The 15,822-nt window shown below is 48.2% G+C and overlaps 1 protein-coding gene across 2 annotated transcripts in view; it reads left to right on the top strand.

The window, feature by feature from the left end:
- The window catches only part of st6galnac3 (ST6 (alpha-N-acetyl-neuraminyl-2,3-beta-galactosyl-1,3)-N-acetylgalactosaminide alpha-2,6-sialyltransferase 3), a 283,945-nt gene extending 275,555 nt beyond the window's left edge, over positions 1-8,390 (top strand). For both annotated transcript variants that reach the window (XM_072510419.1, XM_072510420.1), the window contains one exon: positions 1,088-8,390. In XM_072510419.1, the coding sequence (XP_072366520.1) occupies positions 1,088-1,298 (211 nt within the window). In that variant the 3' untranslated portion in view covers positions 1,299-8,390. The remainder of the gene's footprint in view (positions 1-1,087) is intronic.
- The last annotated feature ends 7,432 nt before the right edge of the window (positions 8,391-15,822 follow it).

Genomic DNA, 15,822 nt, shown 5'->3' with positions numbered 1-15,822 from the left:
CCTGTTGTTCTTCGAACTGGTGACTTCCAGCAGACAGTGCAGGTGCGGCCTTGGTTTCATGTCTCCTGGGAAAGATGGGATCCCCAATAGTGCAGCACTCCCTCAGTACAGCAGGGGGGTGTCGGCCTGGATTATGCGCCCTAAGTCTGTACGGTGGGAGGTTGAACCTACAAACATTTGACTCAGGAGTAAAACCTTTACTGAGACCAGCTTTATATTCCCGATTTATGAATTAACTGAATTTTAAATTCCACCAGCTGCCTTGGTGGGCTCAAACCCATGCCCCCCCTCCCCCTAACCCCCCCCCCCCCAACCCACCCCCCCCCCCCCCCCCCCCCCCCCACCCCCACCCTCCACCTCCCCCAGAGCGCTAGTCTGGGCTTTTAGATTATAAACCCTGTGACGTTACCACGAAACCATCTCACCCAAAAGGCATTTCCTACATGACAAAAATGACTATACCTCAGAAATATTTCATTGAGGGCGGCACGTGGCGCAGTGGTTAGCACTGGGACTGTGGCGCTGAGGACCCGGGTTCGAATCCCGGCCCTGGGTCACTGTCCGTGTGGAGTTTGCACATTCTCCCCATGTGTGTGTGGGTTTCACCCCCACAACCCAAAGATGTGCAAGGTTAGGTGGATTGGCCACGCTAAATTGCCCCTTAATTGAAGAAAAAATAATTGGGTACTCTAAATTTATTTTTAAAAAGAAATACTTCATTGACTGGGGAGCACTTGAGTCGGATTCTCCGCTGGCGGGATCTTCCATTGCGCCGGCCGCGCACTCACGCCCGGGGATTTCCCGACGGCGTGGGGCTGCCCACAATGGGAAACCCAATTGGCCGGCTGGCGAGACGGAGACCGGGGTGCGGTGGGACAGAGAATCCCACCCCTCCACCGCGCAGTCATGGAAACCATCGCATTTCTCCCGTGTGTGAATCCTAGAAATGTTTAACCATCTCTCTAACAAGCTCCAAGGTGTCCCATAAGCAGCTCTTTTGGTTTCTGACCTCAAAGCTGCATCAAATGTAATCAGTTGCACTGAAAGCCCTGAAATCAGAAATGTCATTGACGATGATTCTTTTCAGTTTACACAGGACAGCAGGACACAAAAAAGTCCCTTATCATTACTACGAAGCTGGGAGTCGAGATGAATGCGCGGAGTATGCCATTCATGAAAATGCCCTCTACGGAGGTCACAGATTTATTACTGAGAAGGCTGTCTTTGCAAAGTGGGCCAAGTATCACAACATAACATTCTCGCACCCAGCCAGCATCTTTCCCCATACAGCCTCTTAGATTCTGTGCAGGGACCGACCATCTCAGCTGGCACGGATACAACAAGGTCATTGCCGCGACATCACCTTCACCGGGGAACCACTCCTCCTCTTGTGTCCGTACAAAGAATACGGAAGGATTCGCACATGTCCAAATAATCCTCTTCGACTGCCATGGAAGGAAGGGTTAACGAAAATCAACAACCACTTTAAGTATTAATTATTCATGGTTATGATACTTTATATGTTAAAAAAAAGCACTTTAAGTATTATCAGTGGAGCATGTGACAAGGCTGAAATCATGTTCTGGGTTTTAATTGTGACATGACTGGTCAGTATTATGGGGGGGGGGGGGTTGGGTCAGATTTGTGCCTTTCAATTCGGACACTTCCACCCTGATCCAGCCCCGGAAAATGGAATCTTATTCATCGTAATGGGTGCTCCGTGAATTAGATTAGAACATGCCGGAACCTGCTTCGAGTGAGCATGAAAGTAACGAATTAAAAAAAAAAGAAGCGCTCTTTAATTTGGCATTTTATCTGTGTGATAGGCCATAGGCTGGATATTCTGTGTAGACTCTCAGAAACCTGTCCACCAACTACCAGGCACAAGTCAGGAGTGTGATGGAATACTCTCCACTTGCCTGGATGAGCGCAGCTCCAACAACACTCAAGCTCGACACCATTCCGGACAAAACAGTCCGCTTGATTGGCACTCCATCCACCACCTCATCACTCCCACCAGCACCGGCATACAGCAGCAACGGTGATGCACCGCAACAACTCACCAAGGCTCACCATCGCCAACGACTAGAAGGACAACAGCAGACATTGGGGAACGTCGCCGCCTGCAGGTTCCCCTCCATGCCACGCGCTATCCTGACTTGGAACTCAATCCCAGTTCCTCCACTGTCACTAGGTCAAAGTCCTGGCGCTTCCTGCCTAAGAGCGCCTTGGGTGCACCTACACCACATGACCTGCAGCATTTGAAGGAAGCAGCTCACCACCACCTTCCAAAGGGTAATTAGAGCTGAGTATTAAGCATGGATAGAGGAGAGTTTAACGGACAGGAAGCAAAGAGTAGGCGTAAATGGGGCATTCTCAAGTTGACAGGCTGTGACTAGTGGAGTGCCGTAAGGATCAGTGGGGGCGGAGGCCTCAACTATTTACAATCTATATCAATGATTTAGACAGAGCGACAAAGAAATGTATCTGGGCCTGTTGAAGGTACAAAGTGAGATAGAAATGTTAGTTGGGAGGGCACAAAGAGGCTGCAATGAAATATTGTCAGGTTAAGTGAATGGACATAAAAATGGGCAGATGTCGCTTCGGTCGTAATTTAACTAAATGGGAACAAAGTCCCATAGCGAGCGCGTTTAGTCCCGCGCTGCCCGGCTCTTGTGCCCTTGTGCTAATTGCTGGCCTTGCCGGCAACAAAATAACATCCTGAGAATGGAAACTCACAAAAATACCACAATGGAAATCGATAAACTCTGGTGCAGGGCTGGGGGGTTCAAGCTGGGGTTAGGCTGAAACACATTACTGGCAGAGTAACGAGAGCTTTATTCGACACCGATCCCTGACCTTGAGGGTGAACGCTTCATGCTGGCAATGGGTGCCTGAAGTGAAAAGTATTCATTCCACAGCACTGACATCACTTGCCTTGATCAGCACAATACTGCACACACAAAACATTCCCGAAGAAGCAGCTCCAAATCGCACAGGGTACAGAAAAAGTGCTGAGTCAATTCTCCTTCTGAGGGGACAGAATCAACAGTAACATTCAGTTTTAGGATGTATGTGTTAGCAAGCAGAGCAGCTCACATTTGTTGCATTATATAACATTTACTGATGTTTTCAAACGGCTAATTAACTTACCTGTAAAAATGAACACACAGGCAAATTATTCCACTAGAAATAATAGGCCATGTCTAACGACCAGTGTTGTTCCCAGAAAGAAAACATAAGATAGTATTATAAGTTCAGTTATTGCCTCAAATATATGGTGGCAAATATATCAGTGGGTTAGTACTGTTGCCTCACAGCGCCAGGGTCCCAGGTTCGATTCCCAGCTTGGGTCGCTGTCTGTGCGGAGTCTGTACGTTCTCCCCGTGTCTGCGTGGGTTTCCTCCGGGTGCTCCGGCTTTCTCCCACAAGTCCCGAAAGACGTGCTTGTTAGGTGATTTGGACATTCTGAAATCTCCCTCTGTGTACCCGAACAGGCGCCGGAGTGTGGCGACTCGGGGCTTTTCACAGTAACTTCATTGCAGTGTTAATCTAAGCTTACTTGTGACGATATTAATAAAGATTATTCTCTCACGTTACATGAGTGCTGGTCAATCTGTAAGTAACAAGTTCAGGAATGTGCCCACTTTCTCCTCCAACAATACAGTACCCTCAGGTGTAATGACAGTGTCCCATTGTCAGCTGTTGTTCATGCTGTTTGTAGATGCTCCAATCTACACCTCTGTAAGATTTTCAATACTTGAAAAGTTCGCCACTGTATATGAACGATTGAAGCTGTTTCATTACACAGACAGCAAATTAACATTCTAGTGAAAAACATTTATGATAGAACATTCAAAAAGAAATAAAATACTGCGGATGATGGAAACCTGAAATAAGAACACAACATCGGGCAGCACGGTAGCACAGGTGGATAGGGTCCCAGGTTCGATTCCCCGTTGGGTCACTGTCTGTGCGGGGGTTTGCATGTTCTCCCAGTGTCTGCGTGGGTTTCCTCCGGGTGCTCCGGTTTCCTCCCACAGTCCAAAGGCGTGCAGGTTAGGTGGATTGGCCATGATAAATTGCCCTTCGTGACCAAAAAGGTTAGGATGGGTTATTGGGTTACGGGGATAGGGTGAAGGTGAGGGTTTAAGTGGGTCGGTGCAGACTCGATGGGCCGAATGGCCTCCTTCTGCACTGTATGTTCTAAAAAAAAAAAAAATCCAGGTCTCAGCAAGTCTGGCAGCATCTGCGGAGAGAGAAACAAAATTAATGTTTTGATGCCGTATAACTCTTCTACAGAACTATGATAGAAGACACCTAGTTCAATTAGCACAACTTGGCTCTGTGAAATCATACGCAATTGCATCCCTCCCCACACCAGTGGATCGTTTCGCTTGCCTTTGAGAAAACTATTTTGAATGTTCCTGAGTCTGTCCTTGAGTCTGCTGCCCTTGTCCTTCTACGTGGTAAAGATTGCGGGTTTGGAAGGTGCTGTCGAAGGAAGTTTGGGGAGTTGCTCCATTGCATCTTGCATATGGTGCACACTGCTGGATGTGGTGCCAATCAATTGGGCAATTTTGTCCTGGATGGTGTTGAACTTGTTGGAGACGCACACATCCTGGCGAGTAGAGATTATTCCATCACGCTCTTGACTTGTGCCTGGTAGATTGCGGGCAGGCTTTGGGGAGTCAGGAGGTGAGTTACCCACTGCAGAATTCCCAGCCACTGGCCTACTCTTGAAGCCACAGTATTTATATGGTTCACCCAGTTAAATGTCTGGTCAATGGTAACCCCATTGATAGTGGGGCAGATTCAGTGATGTTAATACCATTGAATGTCACGGGGAGATGGTTAGATTCTTTCTTGTGGGGGGTGATCATTGCTTGACCACTTTTGGGACCTGAATTCTACTTGCCACAGCTGTAACAGGAAGGCTGCCCAGGTCTTGTGTGGGCACAGAAACCGCTTCGTTACCTAAAGATTTGCCAATGGTGCTGAACATTGTGCAATTCCCAACAAACCTTCCCATCCCTGACCTTCTGATAGAGGGAAAGTTATTGCTGAAGCAGCCTAAGGTGGTTAGGCCTAGGGCAGTAGCCGGAGGAGCTCCTACTAAAACCTTTGCTAAAACCCTGGTCTGATGCACCGATCAATTCTCCTGTTGGTGCTGCAAATGTGTCAGTGACAGAATTGAAATGTCCCATTAAATGTGCGATCCCAGTCAGAGCTCAATTAAATATGAAAGTTTGACAATGTGTTTCTGACAGGAAATGGAAGAAAATTTTAAATGAGAACTCTGGTGTTATTCGAACTTTTACATAGAATCTGCAGATGACTGAAGGTCTTTTGGACTTCTCGATTGTGTTGATGTATGTATTCAAACACCTACTCATAAGTAATAAAATGGAACTCCATTGTATCCTCTGCCATTCAAGCCTTCAACTGTCACTTAGCAACTCCTCAACTCACCTGTTATTCCCTTCATCCATTATGATCCATTTTAACCCTTCACCTCGCTGCCTCATTTACGCAACGAGAAGATTTGCATGTGCCGTACAAGTTCCAGGATTGGGACCCGGTGACAAGTCAGGGTGACGTGTGACTCGAGGGGCGCAACATCACCCTAACTTACCCCTCTGGTGCAGCGGATCATGAAGGCAGCTCATCGCCACTTTCTCAACAACAATTGGGGATGAGCAATAAATGCTATGGGACCAACTAACCTAAATGAAGACATGATGTGGAGATGCCGACGTTAGACTGGGATGGGCACAGTAAGAGGTCTTACAGCACCAGGTTAAAGTCCAACAGCTTTGTTTCGAATCACTAGCTTTCGGAGCACAGCTCCTTCATCAAGTGAGTGAAGAGGTGGGTTCCACAACCACAGATATAGACAAAGTCAATGATGCAAGATGATACTTTGAATGCAAGTTTTTGCAGGTAATTAAGTCTTTACAGGTCCAGACGGTGCGACTGGAGAGAGGGATAATCACATGTCAAAGAGGTGTGAATTGTCTCAAGCCAGGACAGTCGGTCGGATTTTGCAAGCTCACGCCAGATGGTGGGGGGCGAATGTAATGAGACATGAATCCCAGGTCCCGGTTGAAGCCGTACTCATGCGTGCGGAACGTGGCTATCAGTTTCTGCTCACGATTTTGTGTTGTTGCGGGTCCTGATGAAGGAGCAATGCTCCGGAAGCTAGTGATTTGAAACAAACCTGTTGGACTTTAACCTGGTGTTGTAAGACTTCTTACTAAATTAAGACCCCAGCAAAGAAGGGGTATTCCTGGTTAACTGCCTGGGACCGTACTAAGCTCACTTTAAGGAGGACAATACACCACAATGTATTAAAAAAAAAGCGGTACATCTGGTTGTGAATTTTTATTCCAGACTTAAAACACAGTATTAAATAATGTTCACTGTTGCTGAGGCCATGTTTCCGTCGCAACATCCGAGACAGAAAGGTCTCTTTCTTCGGAAACAAATATTTTTTTCGAATTAACATTTCGAAAGAAAAGCTGCTAAACAATCAGGCACACACAAACGTGAACAGAAAGTGGAATATGTCAAGTGTCATTGTCAGGAGAAAGGGAAAATGCACTCAGGCACACTAAGATTGCCCAACGGCACAAACCATGGGTCAGAGAGTGGCCCTTTGACCTCCGAGTCAGAGGTTGGGGGGGGGGTCAATGTGCCAGTGGGAATGCACGGACAGGGTTCACGCTACCAAGGCCATGTCTGCATTCCCTCAGGTGGACACAAAGGATTCCACGGCGCTAATCAAAGAAGAGCAGAGGATTTGTCCTGCATGTTTTGGTCAATAATTATCCCTCGACCAGCATCACCAGAACAGATAGTCTGCGAGTTAACTCATCACTGTTTGCGGGAGCCTGCTGTGCGCAGGATGGCTGTCCCGCTCCCTCCACGGGAACAAAGGGAACAGCGGTGATCGGGAAAGTTACTGGTTTGCTTCTCGCCCGATAAGTAAACACTATTTCATTTTTCCAGAGATGGCGAGGTTACGATTCGATTCTTGAAGTAATGCAGCGGGTTTTTAGAGGCAAATCCCATGATCCCACAGAGGATTCCGGTAATCCAAGATCTTTACAGTTGAAGCTAAAATGCGAGCCTGTGTGCAAAGGAGTTTGGAACCCATGCCTCAGGCAGCATTTAGATGCAGAATTCTCTTAATCAATGAAAAGTGAGGATTTTCAGAAGGGTGGGGCAGATCATAGATTATCATAGAATTTACAGTGCAGAAGGAGGCCATTCGGCCCATCGAGTCTGCACCGGCTCTTGGAAAGAGCACCCTACCCAAGGTCAACACCTTCACCCTATCCCCATAACCCAGTAACCCCACCCATCACTAAGGGCAATTTTGGACACTGAGGGCAATTTATCATGGCCAATCCACCTAACCTGCACATCTTTGGATTGTGGGAGGAAACCGGAGCACCCGGAGGAAACCCACGCACACACGGGGAGGATGTGCAGACTCCGCACAGACAGTGACCCAAGCCGGAATCGAACCTGGGACCCTGGAGCTGTGAAGCAATTGTGCTATCCACACTGCTACCGTGCTGCCCCTACAAGATGAAAAGTTGCTGCTTCGGGTGAAATGGTGCAGTAGCCTTGATGGGCCAAATGGCCTGCTCCTGTTATAAAAGTGTAGATTTGGGATGTGGGCTTTGCTGGCAAAGCCTTCTCCATAGACTATTGGGGTGTGCGCCGTGCAGACACTGCCAGCCTGCAGTTACGCCCTGGCCAACATTCCCGCCTCGACCAGGTGTACCAATAAACACCTAGTGCCGAATTTTGGCCCCGTCACGGAAGGGGGTGGGGTTGGGAAACACGGCACGCCATTCAAAGGTTCATTGGCTTCGGCGGGAGCGGAAAGTCCGGCTGGCGGAAAATTCCACCCCACATCTTTGCCCGTGGGTTCTTGCTGTGGATAAATCAACCGCCGCGTTTGACTGCTCCGCAAGAGTGACAGTGCTTCAAATAAGCGTTTCTGGAATGCGGCGTATAAATGCAAATCTTTCCAGTCCTTCGCAAATTCTATTACATTGTTAATGTAAATTTTAAACATTTTGTAATCTTTTGTTAAATTATCCATATTACCCAACCTGGAAACCCTCCGTAACCTTAAATTGTTCCAGCGTTTCTCTTTCAGATTTACCAGGTAATAAGTGTTTTGAATTTTAATACAACAGCCTTCAAGTTGATATACTGTTAATTGTTTTTCATTTTGTGAGCTAATTTTTCGGCCCTGTTTCAGTAACCCTGGTTCACCATCCCCGACCACTTGTATTTCATTATTTTTTTATATGTGTACTTTGTGCCTGCCAATTTTTATCGAAACAATAAAATAATTTTGAAACGGTAAACAGTTTTAAAATTTTCTTTTGCGGTTAATGAGGAAGCGACTCGCTGAATTATGAAGAGAGTCATAGAGAGAACCATGGAGCTTTACAGCACAGGAAGGGGCCCTTCGGCCCACCCTGTTCATGCTGACCATCACGCACCTAACTATTCTAATCTCATTTTCCAGGCTTTGGCCCATAGCCTTGGATGCTGCAGCATTTAATGTGCTCATCTAAAGTTCTCAGAAGTTGTGAGGGTTCCTGTCTCTACCACCCTTTCGGTCAGTGAGTTCCAGATTCCCAGCACACGGGAAGGCAGCACGGTAGCATTGTGGATAGCACAATTGCTTCACAGCTCCAGGGTCCCAGGTTCGATTTCGGCTTGGGTCACTGTCTGTGCGGAGTCTGCACATCCTCCCCGTGTGTGCGTGGGTTTCCTCCGGGTGCTCCGGTTTCCTCCCGCAGTCCAAAGATGTGCAGGTTAGGTGGATTGGCCGTGATAAATTGCCCTTAGTGTCCAAAATTGCCCTTAGTGTTGGGTGGGGTTACTGGGTTATGGGGATAGGGTGGAGATGTTGACCTTGGGTAGGGTGCTCTTTCCAAGAGCCGGTGCAGACTAGATGGGCCGAATGGCCTCCTTCTGCACTGTAAATTCTATGATGTCTATGATGGATGAAGAGGCTTTTCCTCACATCTCCTCAAAATCCCATTCCCCTTATCTTAAATCTATGCCCCGTGATTTATAACCCCTCCACGAAGGGAGTCCCCTCCACGATACACCTCAATCAGGTTTCCCTCCCCCCCCCCCTCCCCGCCCCAGCCTTCTCTGCTCAAGTGAAAACAACCCCAGCCTATCTAGTCTCTTTTGATAGCTGAAACACTCCAGCCAACATTCCTGGTGAATCTCCTCTGCACCCTTTCCGACGCAATCATTTCCTCCCTGCAGTGTGGTGACCAGAGCTGCACACAGCACTCCAACTGGGCCCTAACCTGTGTTTTATACAAACATAAAGACCCTACACAGCCACAGTAATCTATGTATGACCCTTAATAAACTCCCCCTGAACTGTTCCAATTCAATAACAAGATCCCGTAAACCAAAAAAACCTTTTTACCAAACAGTAGTTAACTATAATAATTGGGTTTGTTCCTTGGAATAACTCTTTAAAATTGAAAACAGAGAGACAGGCCAAAGTACTTCTCTGTCTGAGTCCACTACAGCCAAATGTCGAAAAAAACAAAAGTAAAAACCTAGAGCCACACAAACCAGCTCCAAACCCAAAGCAAAAGTAAAACCAACTCCCAGAGCCACAGCCCAGCTCCACCCACACAATGACACCACTGAAGCCATGTGATAAGACAAAAACATTTCCTAAAGGGACACTTCCCTGGAGAGGGAACCAGTAGCGAACTACTGACCCTATGTACATATTGTTGAAAATATAGTTACTTTCTGCTTCATTCTGCAACCCCGAGCTGGATTCGTCGTGGCTGCTCACAAAAGCGAGGACCCTTTCTTTCTGGACTTGCCGATAGGAAATTATTCTAAGCACGGCCTCGGCACAGAGAAACTCCACAAGGTAAAAAAAAACAGCAAACCTATGTTGCACTGCAGTCACCAAGAAACATCACACTAAACACGGCCAAAACCGAACATTTTTTTCTGGTTAAATCGCCCTCATTATAGAACATAGAATATACAGTGCAGAAGGAGGCCATTTGGCCCATCGAGTCTGCACCGACCCACTTATGCCCTCACTTCCACCCTATCCCCGTAACCCAATAACCCCTCCTAACCTTTTTGGTCACTAAGGGCAATTTTGGACACTAAGGGCAATTTATCATGGCCAATCCACCTAACCTGCACATCTTTGGACTGTGGGAGGAAACCGGAGCACCCGGAGGAAACCCACGCACACACGGGGAGAACGTGCAGACTCCGCACAGACAGTGGCCCAAGCTGGGAATCGAACCTGGGATCCTGGTGCTGTGAAGCCACAGTGTAATCCGCTTGTGCCTTATCTTGAAAGCTTTGGTCAAATCACCCATTACTCTTCTGAGTTCTTTTGAAAATACAACCCTAACTTGAGCATTCGTGCTTTGTAATTTAACCCTTGGAGTCCATTTATCATTTTATAAATCTACGCTGATGTCAAGACCGAAATATCCTCCCGAGGAATTGTTCACAGGACACCACATGTGATCGAACCAGGGTGTCGTACAGCTGAAACATGACCTCTGCCCTTGCTCTGCACCCCTCCAGGTCAATGGATTTCACATTTTTCGGTTGAATGATCCCTTTTCAAATGTTTTAGTAATCACTGGCTCCCACTCCCATCATCAAAATTATCCAGTTTACTCCTCAACGGGCTGCAAGTAAATGTTTAAGTACCGCTTTCAAGGAAGCAGGGTATGAACGGACAGATGTCAGCCAGATGGGCCAGCTCCTTATTGAAGAAGAAAGAGAAAATGCTGGAAAATCTCAGCAGGTCTGGCAGCATCTGTAGGGAGAGAAAAGAGCGAACGTTTCGAGTCCAGATGACCCTTTGTCGAAGCTAACAGACAGAGAAAGTGGTTTTAACAATGACACTTTTTTAAATAAACATTTTATTGAGGTATTTTTGGCATGATAACAACAACAAAATAAACAATGTACATGAAACTACAAACATGGTGCAAAAGCCGTCTCCCTCTCTTCAAACACTAAGGGCAATTTTGGACACTAAGGGCAATTTATCACGGCCTCCCTAATAAAGGTCCCACCTTTATTAACCCACTACTCTAAGCTAAACTAACCATCCCCCCCCCCCCCCCCACTCCCCTTCTGCTGACGATTAATGTTCCGCGAAGAAGTCGACGAACGGTTGCCACCTCCGGGCGAACCCTAACAGTGACCCTCTCAAGGCGACTTGATTTTCTCCAAACAGAGAAAGCTAGCCATGTCCGATAGCCAGATCTCTGACTTCGGGGCTTTGGGTTCCTCCAACTAATAGTATTCGTCTCTGGGCTACCAGGGAAACAAAGGCCAGAACGTCTGCCTCTTTCTCCTCCTGGATTCCTGGGTCTTCCGACACCCTGAAAATCGCCACGTCTGGACTCAGCGCCACCCTTGTTTTTAGCACCGTGGACATGACATCTGCAAACCCCTGCCAAAATCCCCTAAGCTTCGGACATGTCCAGAACATGTGGACATGGTTCGCTGGTCCTCCCGCACATTTTGCACACCTGTCTTCCACCCCAAAGAATCTGCTCACCCTGACCACTGTCATGTGAGCCCGGTGAACGACCTTGAATTGTATCAGGCTGAGCCTGGCACAGGTTGCGGACGCGTTGACTCTACTCAGCGCGTCTGCCCATAGACCATCCTCGATCTCCCCTCCCAGCTCCTCCTCCCACTTGAGTTTCAGCTCCTCGGTCTGCTTCTCCTCTGACCCCATAAATTCCTTGTAAATGTCAGAGACGCTCCCTTCTCCTACCCACCCTCTGGAAACTACCCTGTCCTGAATCCCCCTTAGTGGTAGGAGCGGGAAGGTTGATACCTCTTTACGTAGGAAGTCCCGCACCAGCAGATACCTGAATTTGTTTCCCCTCGCCAACCCAAACTTCTCCTCCAGCGCCCTCATTCTCGGAAAGCTCCCCTCGATAAACATATCCCCCATCCTCTCAATCCCTGCTCTCCGCCATACCCGGAACCCCCCATCCATACTTCCCAGGGCAAACCAGTGATTATTACAGATTGGGGACCAGACAGATGCTCCCTCTGCTCCCACATGTCTCCTCCATTGCCCCCAGCCTCTCAGGGCCGCCACCACCACGGGGCTGGTGGAGTACCGTGCCGGCGGGAACGGCAGAGGCGCAATTACCAACGCCCCAGACTGGTGCCCTTACAAGAAGCCGCTTCCATACCTCCCATGCCGACCCCTCCCCCACCACCCACTTCCTGATCATGGCTATATTCGCCGCCCAGTATTAGTTACTAAAATTTGGCAGCGCCAGCCCGCCCTCTCCCCGACTCCGTTCAAGCATTACCTTCCTTACTCGCGGGCTCTTGCCCGCCCAAACAAAGCCAGTGATCACTTTGTTGACCCGTTTAAAAAAGGACCACGGAATAAAGATGGGGAGACATTGAAACACGAACAGGAATCTCGGGAGGACCGTCATCTTCACCGACTGCACCCTCCCAGCCAGTGACAACGGAAGCACGTCCCACCTCCAAAAATCGTCCTTCATTTGGTCTACTAGTCGGGCCAGATTTAATTTATGCCGCCGGTCCCATTCCTGCACCACTTGAATGCCTAGATACCTAAAGCTTCCCCCTACTAATCTAAACGGCAGCTCCCCCAATCGCCTCTCCTGTCCCCTCGCCTGGACCGCAAACATCTCACTTTTCCCCATATTTAGCTTATACCCCGAAAACCAGCCAAATTCCCCAAGAATCCTCATGATTTCCTCCAGCCCCTCTACTGGGTCCGACACATACAGAAGCAGGCCGTCTGCATAGAGCGAGACTCTGTGCTCCAGCAGCCTGACCCAGTCAATAAAGCCCCGCCCAAATCCGAACCGTCCCAGTACCTCCCACAGATAATCCCATTCTACCCGATTAAAAGCCTTTTCTGCATCCATTGCGATCACTACCTCCACCTCCCTACCTTCCGGGGGCATCATGGTCACGTTTAACAACCTTCTTACATTGGAGACCAACTGCCTACCCTTAACAAACCCCGTCTGGTCTTCCCCAATAATGTCTGGAACACAATCCTCAATCCTGGAGGACAAAATTTTGGCCAGCAATTTGGCATCCACGTTCAACAGGGATATCGACCTGTAGGACCCACACAGCTCCGGGTTCTTGTCCTGCTTCAGAATCAGCGAAATGGTGGCCTGTGACATAATTGGGGGCAGCACCCCTTTTCCCTTGCCTCATTGAACATCCTCATCAACACCGGCCCCAATATCCCAGAGAACGTTTTATAAAACTCCACTGGGTACCCGTCAGGTCCCGGGGCTTTACCCGCCTGCATAGCCTTCAGACCCTCCACTATCTCTTCCAACCTGGTCGAGGGCCCCGGCCCTTCTACCAGCTCCCCGTCCACCTTTGGGAAATTCAGCTCCTCCAAGAAGCACCTCATCCCCTCCGGCCCCGTAGGGGGTTCCAACCTGTACAGCCTACTGTAGAAATCCCTAAACGCCTTATTCACCCCCGCTGAATCTCCAACCAGCTTCCCATCTCCGTGATTTACTTTCCCAATCTCCCTGGCTGCCTCCCTCTTTCTAAGCTGCTGTGCAAGCATTCTGCTGGCCTTCTCTCCATAGTCATAGACCGCCCCCCTCGCCTTTCTCAGCTGCTCCACCGCCCTCCCTGTGGTTAACAAGCCGAACTCCGCCAGTAGCCTCTGCCGTTCCCTTAAAAGCCCTGCCTCTGGGGTCTCCGCATACCTCCTATCGATCTGTAGTATCTCCTTTCCCAGTCGGTCCGTCCCTGCCCTGTCCACTTTCTCCCTACGGACCCGGATCGAGATCAGCTCCCCCCCTAACCACCGCCTTCAGTGCATCCCCGACCACCGCTGCTGAAATTTCCCCCGTGTCGTTGACCTGCAGGTAGTTCTGAATACATTTCCTCAGCCGCTCGCACACCCCTTCGTCAGCCAAAAGTCCCACATCTAACCTCCATTGCGGGCGCTGGTTACTGTCTTTACTAACCTGCAGGTCAACCCTGAGCGGGACATGGTCTGTGATTGTGATCGCCGAGTACCCCGTGTCCTCCACCCCTGCCAGTAAGACACTGCTCAAAATAAAGAAATCAATCCGGGAGTACACTTTATGCACATGTGAGTAGAAGGAGAACTCCTTCTGTGAAATGAGGCTATGACAGGTGAGGACCTTGAGAGGATTGTTATCACCAAGGAGGTAGTGATGGGCAAGCTAATGGGGCTTAAGGTAGACAAGTCTCCTGGCCCTGATGGAATGCATCCCAGAGTGCTAAAAGAGATGGCTAGGGAAATTGCAAATGCACTAGTGATAATTTACCAAAATTTACTAGACTCTGGGGTTGTCCCGGCGGATTGGAAATTAGCAAACGTGACACCACTGTTTAAAAAAGGAGGTAGGCAGAAAGCGGGTAATTATAGGCCAGTGAGCTTAACTTCGGTAGTAGGGAAGATGCTGGAATCTATCATCAAGGAAGAAATAGCGAGGCATCTGGATGGAAATTGTCCCATTGGGCAGACGCAGCATGGGTTCATAAAGGGCAGGTCATGCTTAACTAATTTAGTGGAATTTTTTGAGGACATTAACAGTGCGGTAGATAGCGGGGAGCCAATGGATGTGGTATATCTGGATTTCCAGAAAGCCTTTGACAAGGTGCCACACAAAAGGTTGCTGCGTAAGATAAAGATGCATGGCATTAAGGGGAAAGTAGTAGTATGGATAGAGGATTGGTTAATTAATAGAAAGCAAAGAGTGGGGATTAATGGGTGTTTCTCTGATTGGCAATCAGTAGCTAGTGGTGTCCCTCAGGGATCAGTGTTGGGCCCACAACTGTTCACAATTTACATCGATGATTTGGAGTTGGGGACCAGGGGCAATGTGTCCAAGTTTGCAGACGACACTAAGATAAGTGGTAAAGCAAAAAGTGCAGAGGATACTGGAAGTCTGCAGAGGGATTTGGATAGGCTAAGTGAATGGGCTAGGGTCTGGCAGATGGAATATAATGTTGACAAATGTGAGGTTAGCCATTTTTGTAGGAATAACAGCAAAAGGGATTATTATTTAAATGATAAAATATTAAGACATGCTGCTGTGCAGAGAGACCTGGGTGAGCTAGTGCATGAGTCGCAAAAAGTTGGTTTACAGGTGCAACAGGTGATTAAGAAGGCAAATGGAATTTTGTCCTTCATTGCTAGAGGGATGGAGTTTAAGACTAGGGAGGTTATGCTGCAATTGTATACGGAGTTAGTGAGGCCACACCTGGAGTATTGTGTTCAGTTTTGGTCTCCTTACTTGAGAAAGGACATACTGGCACTGGCGGGTGTGCAGAGGAGATTCACTAGGTTAATCCCAGAGCTGAAGGGGTTGGATTACGAGGAGAGGTTGAGTAGACTGGGTCTGTACTCGTTGGAATTTAGAAGGATATGGGGGGATCTTATAGAAACATATAAAATTATGAAGGGAATAGGTAGGATAGATGCGGGCAGGTTGTTTCCACTGGCGGGTGAAAGCAGAACTAGGGGGCATAACCTCAAAATAAGGGGAAGTAGATTTAGGACTGAGTTTAGGAGGAACTTCTTCACCCAAAGGGTTGTGAATCTATGGAATTCCTTGCCCAGTGAAGCAGTAGAGGCTCCTTCATTAAATGTTTTTAAGATAAATATAGATAGTATTTTGAAGAATAAAGGGATTAAGGGTTATGGTGTTCGGGCCGGAAAGTGGAGCTGAGTCCACAAAAGATCAGCCATGA

Source organism: Scyliorhinus torazame, chromosome 7, assembly GCF_047496885.1.
Source record: "Scyliorhinus torazame isolate Kashiwa2021f chromosome 7, sScyTor2.1, whole genome shotgun sequence".
Classification (NCBI taxonomy): Eukaryota; Metazoa; Chordata; class Chondrichthyes; order Carcharhiniformes; family Scyliorhinidae; genus Scyliorhinus; species Scyliorhinus torazame.
This window is presented reverse-complemented; position numbering and strand designations above follow the sequence as displayed.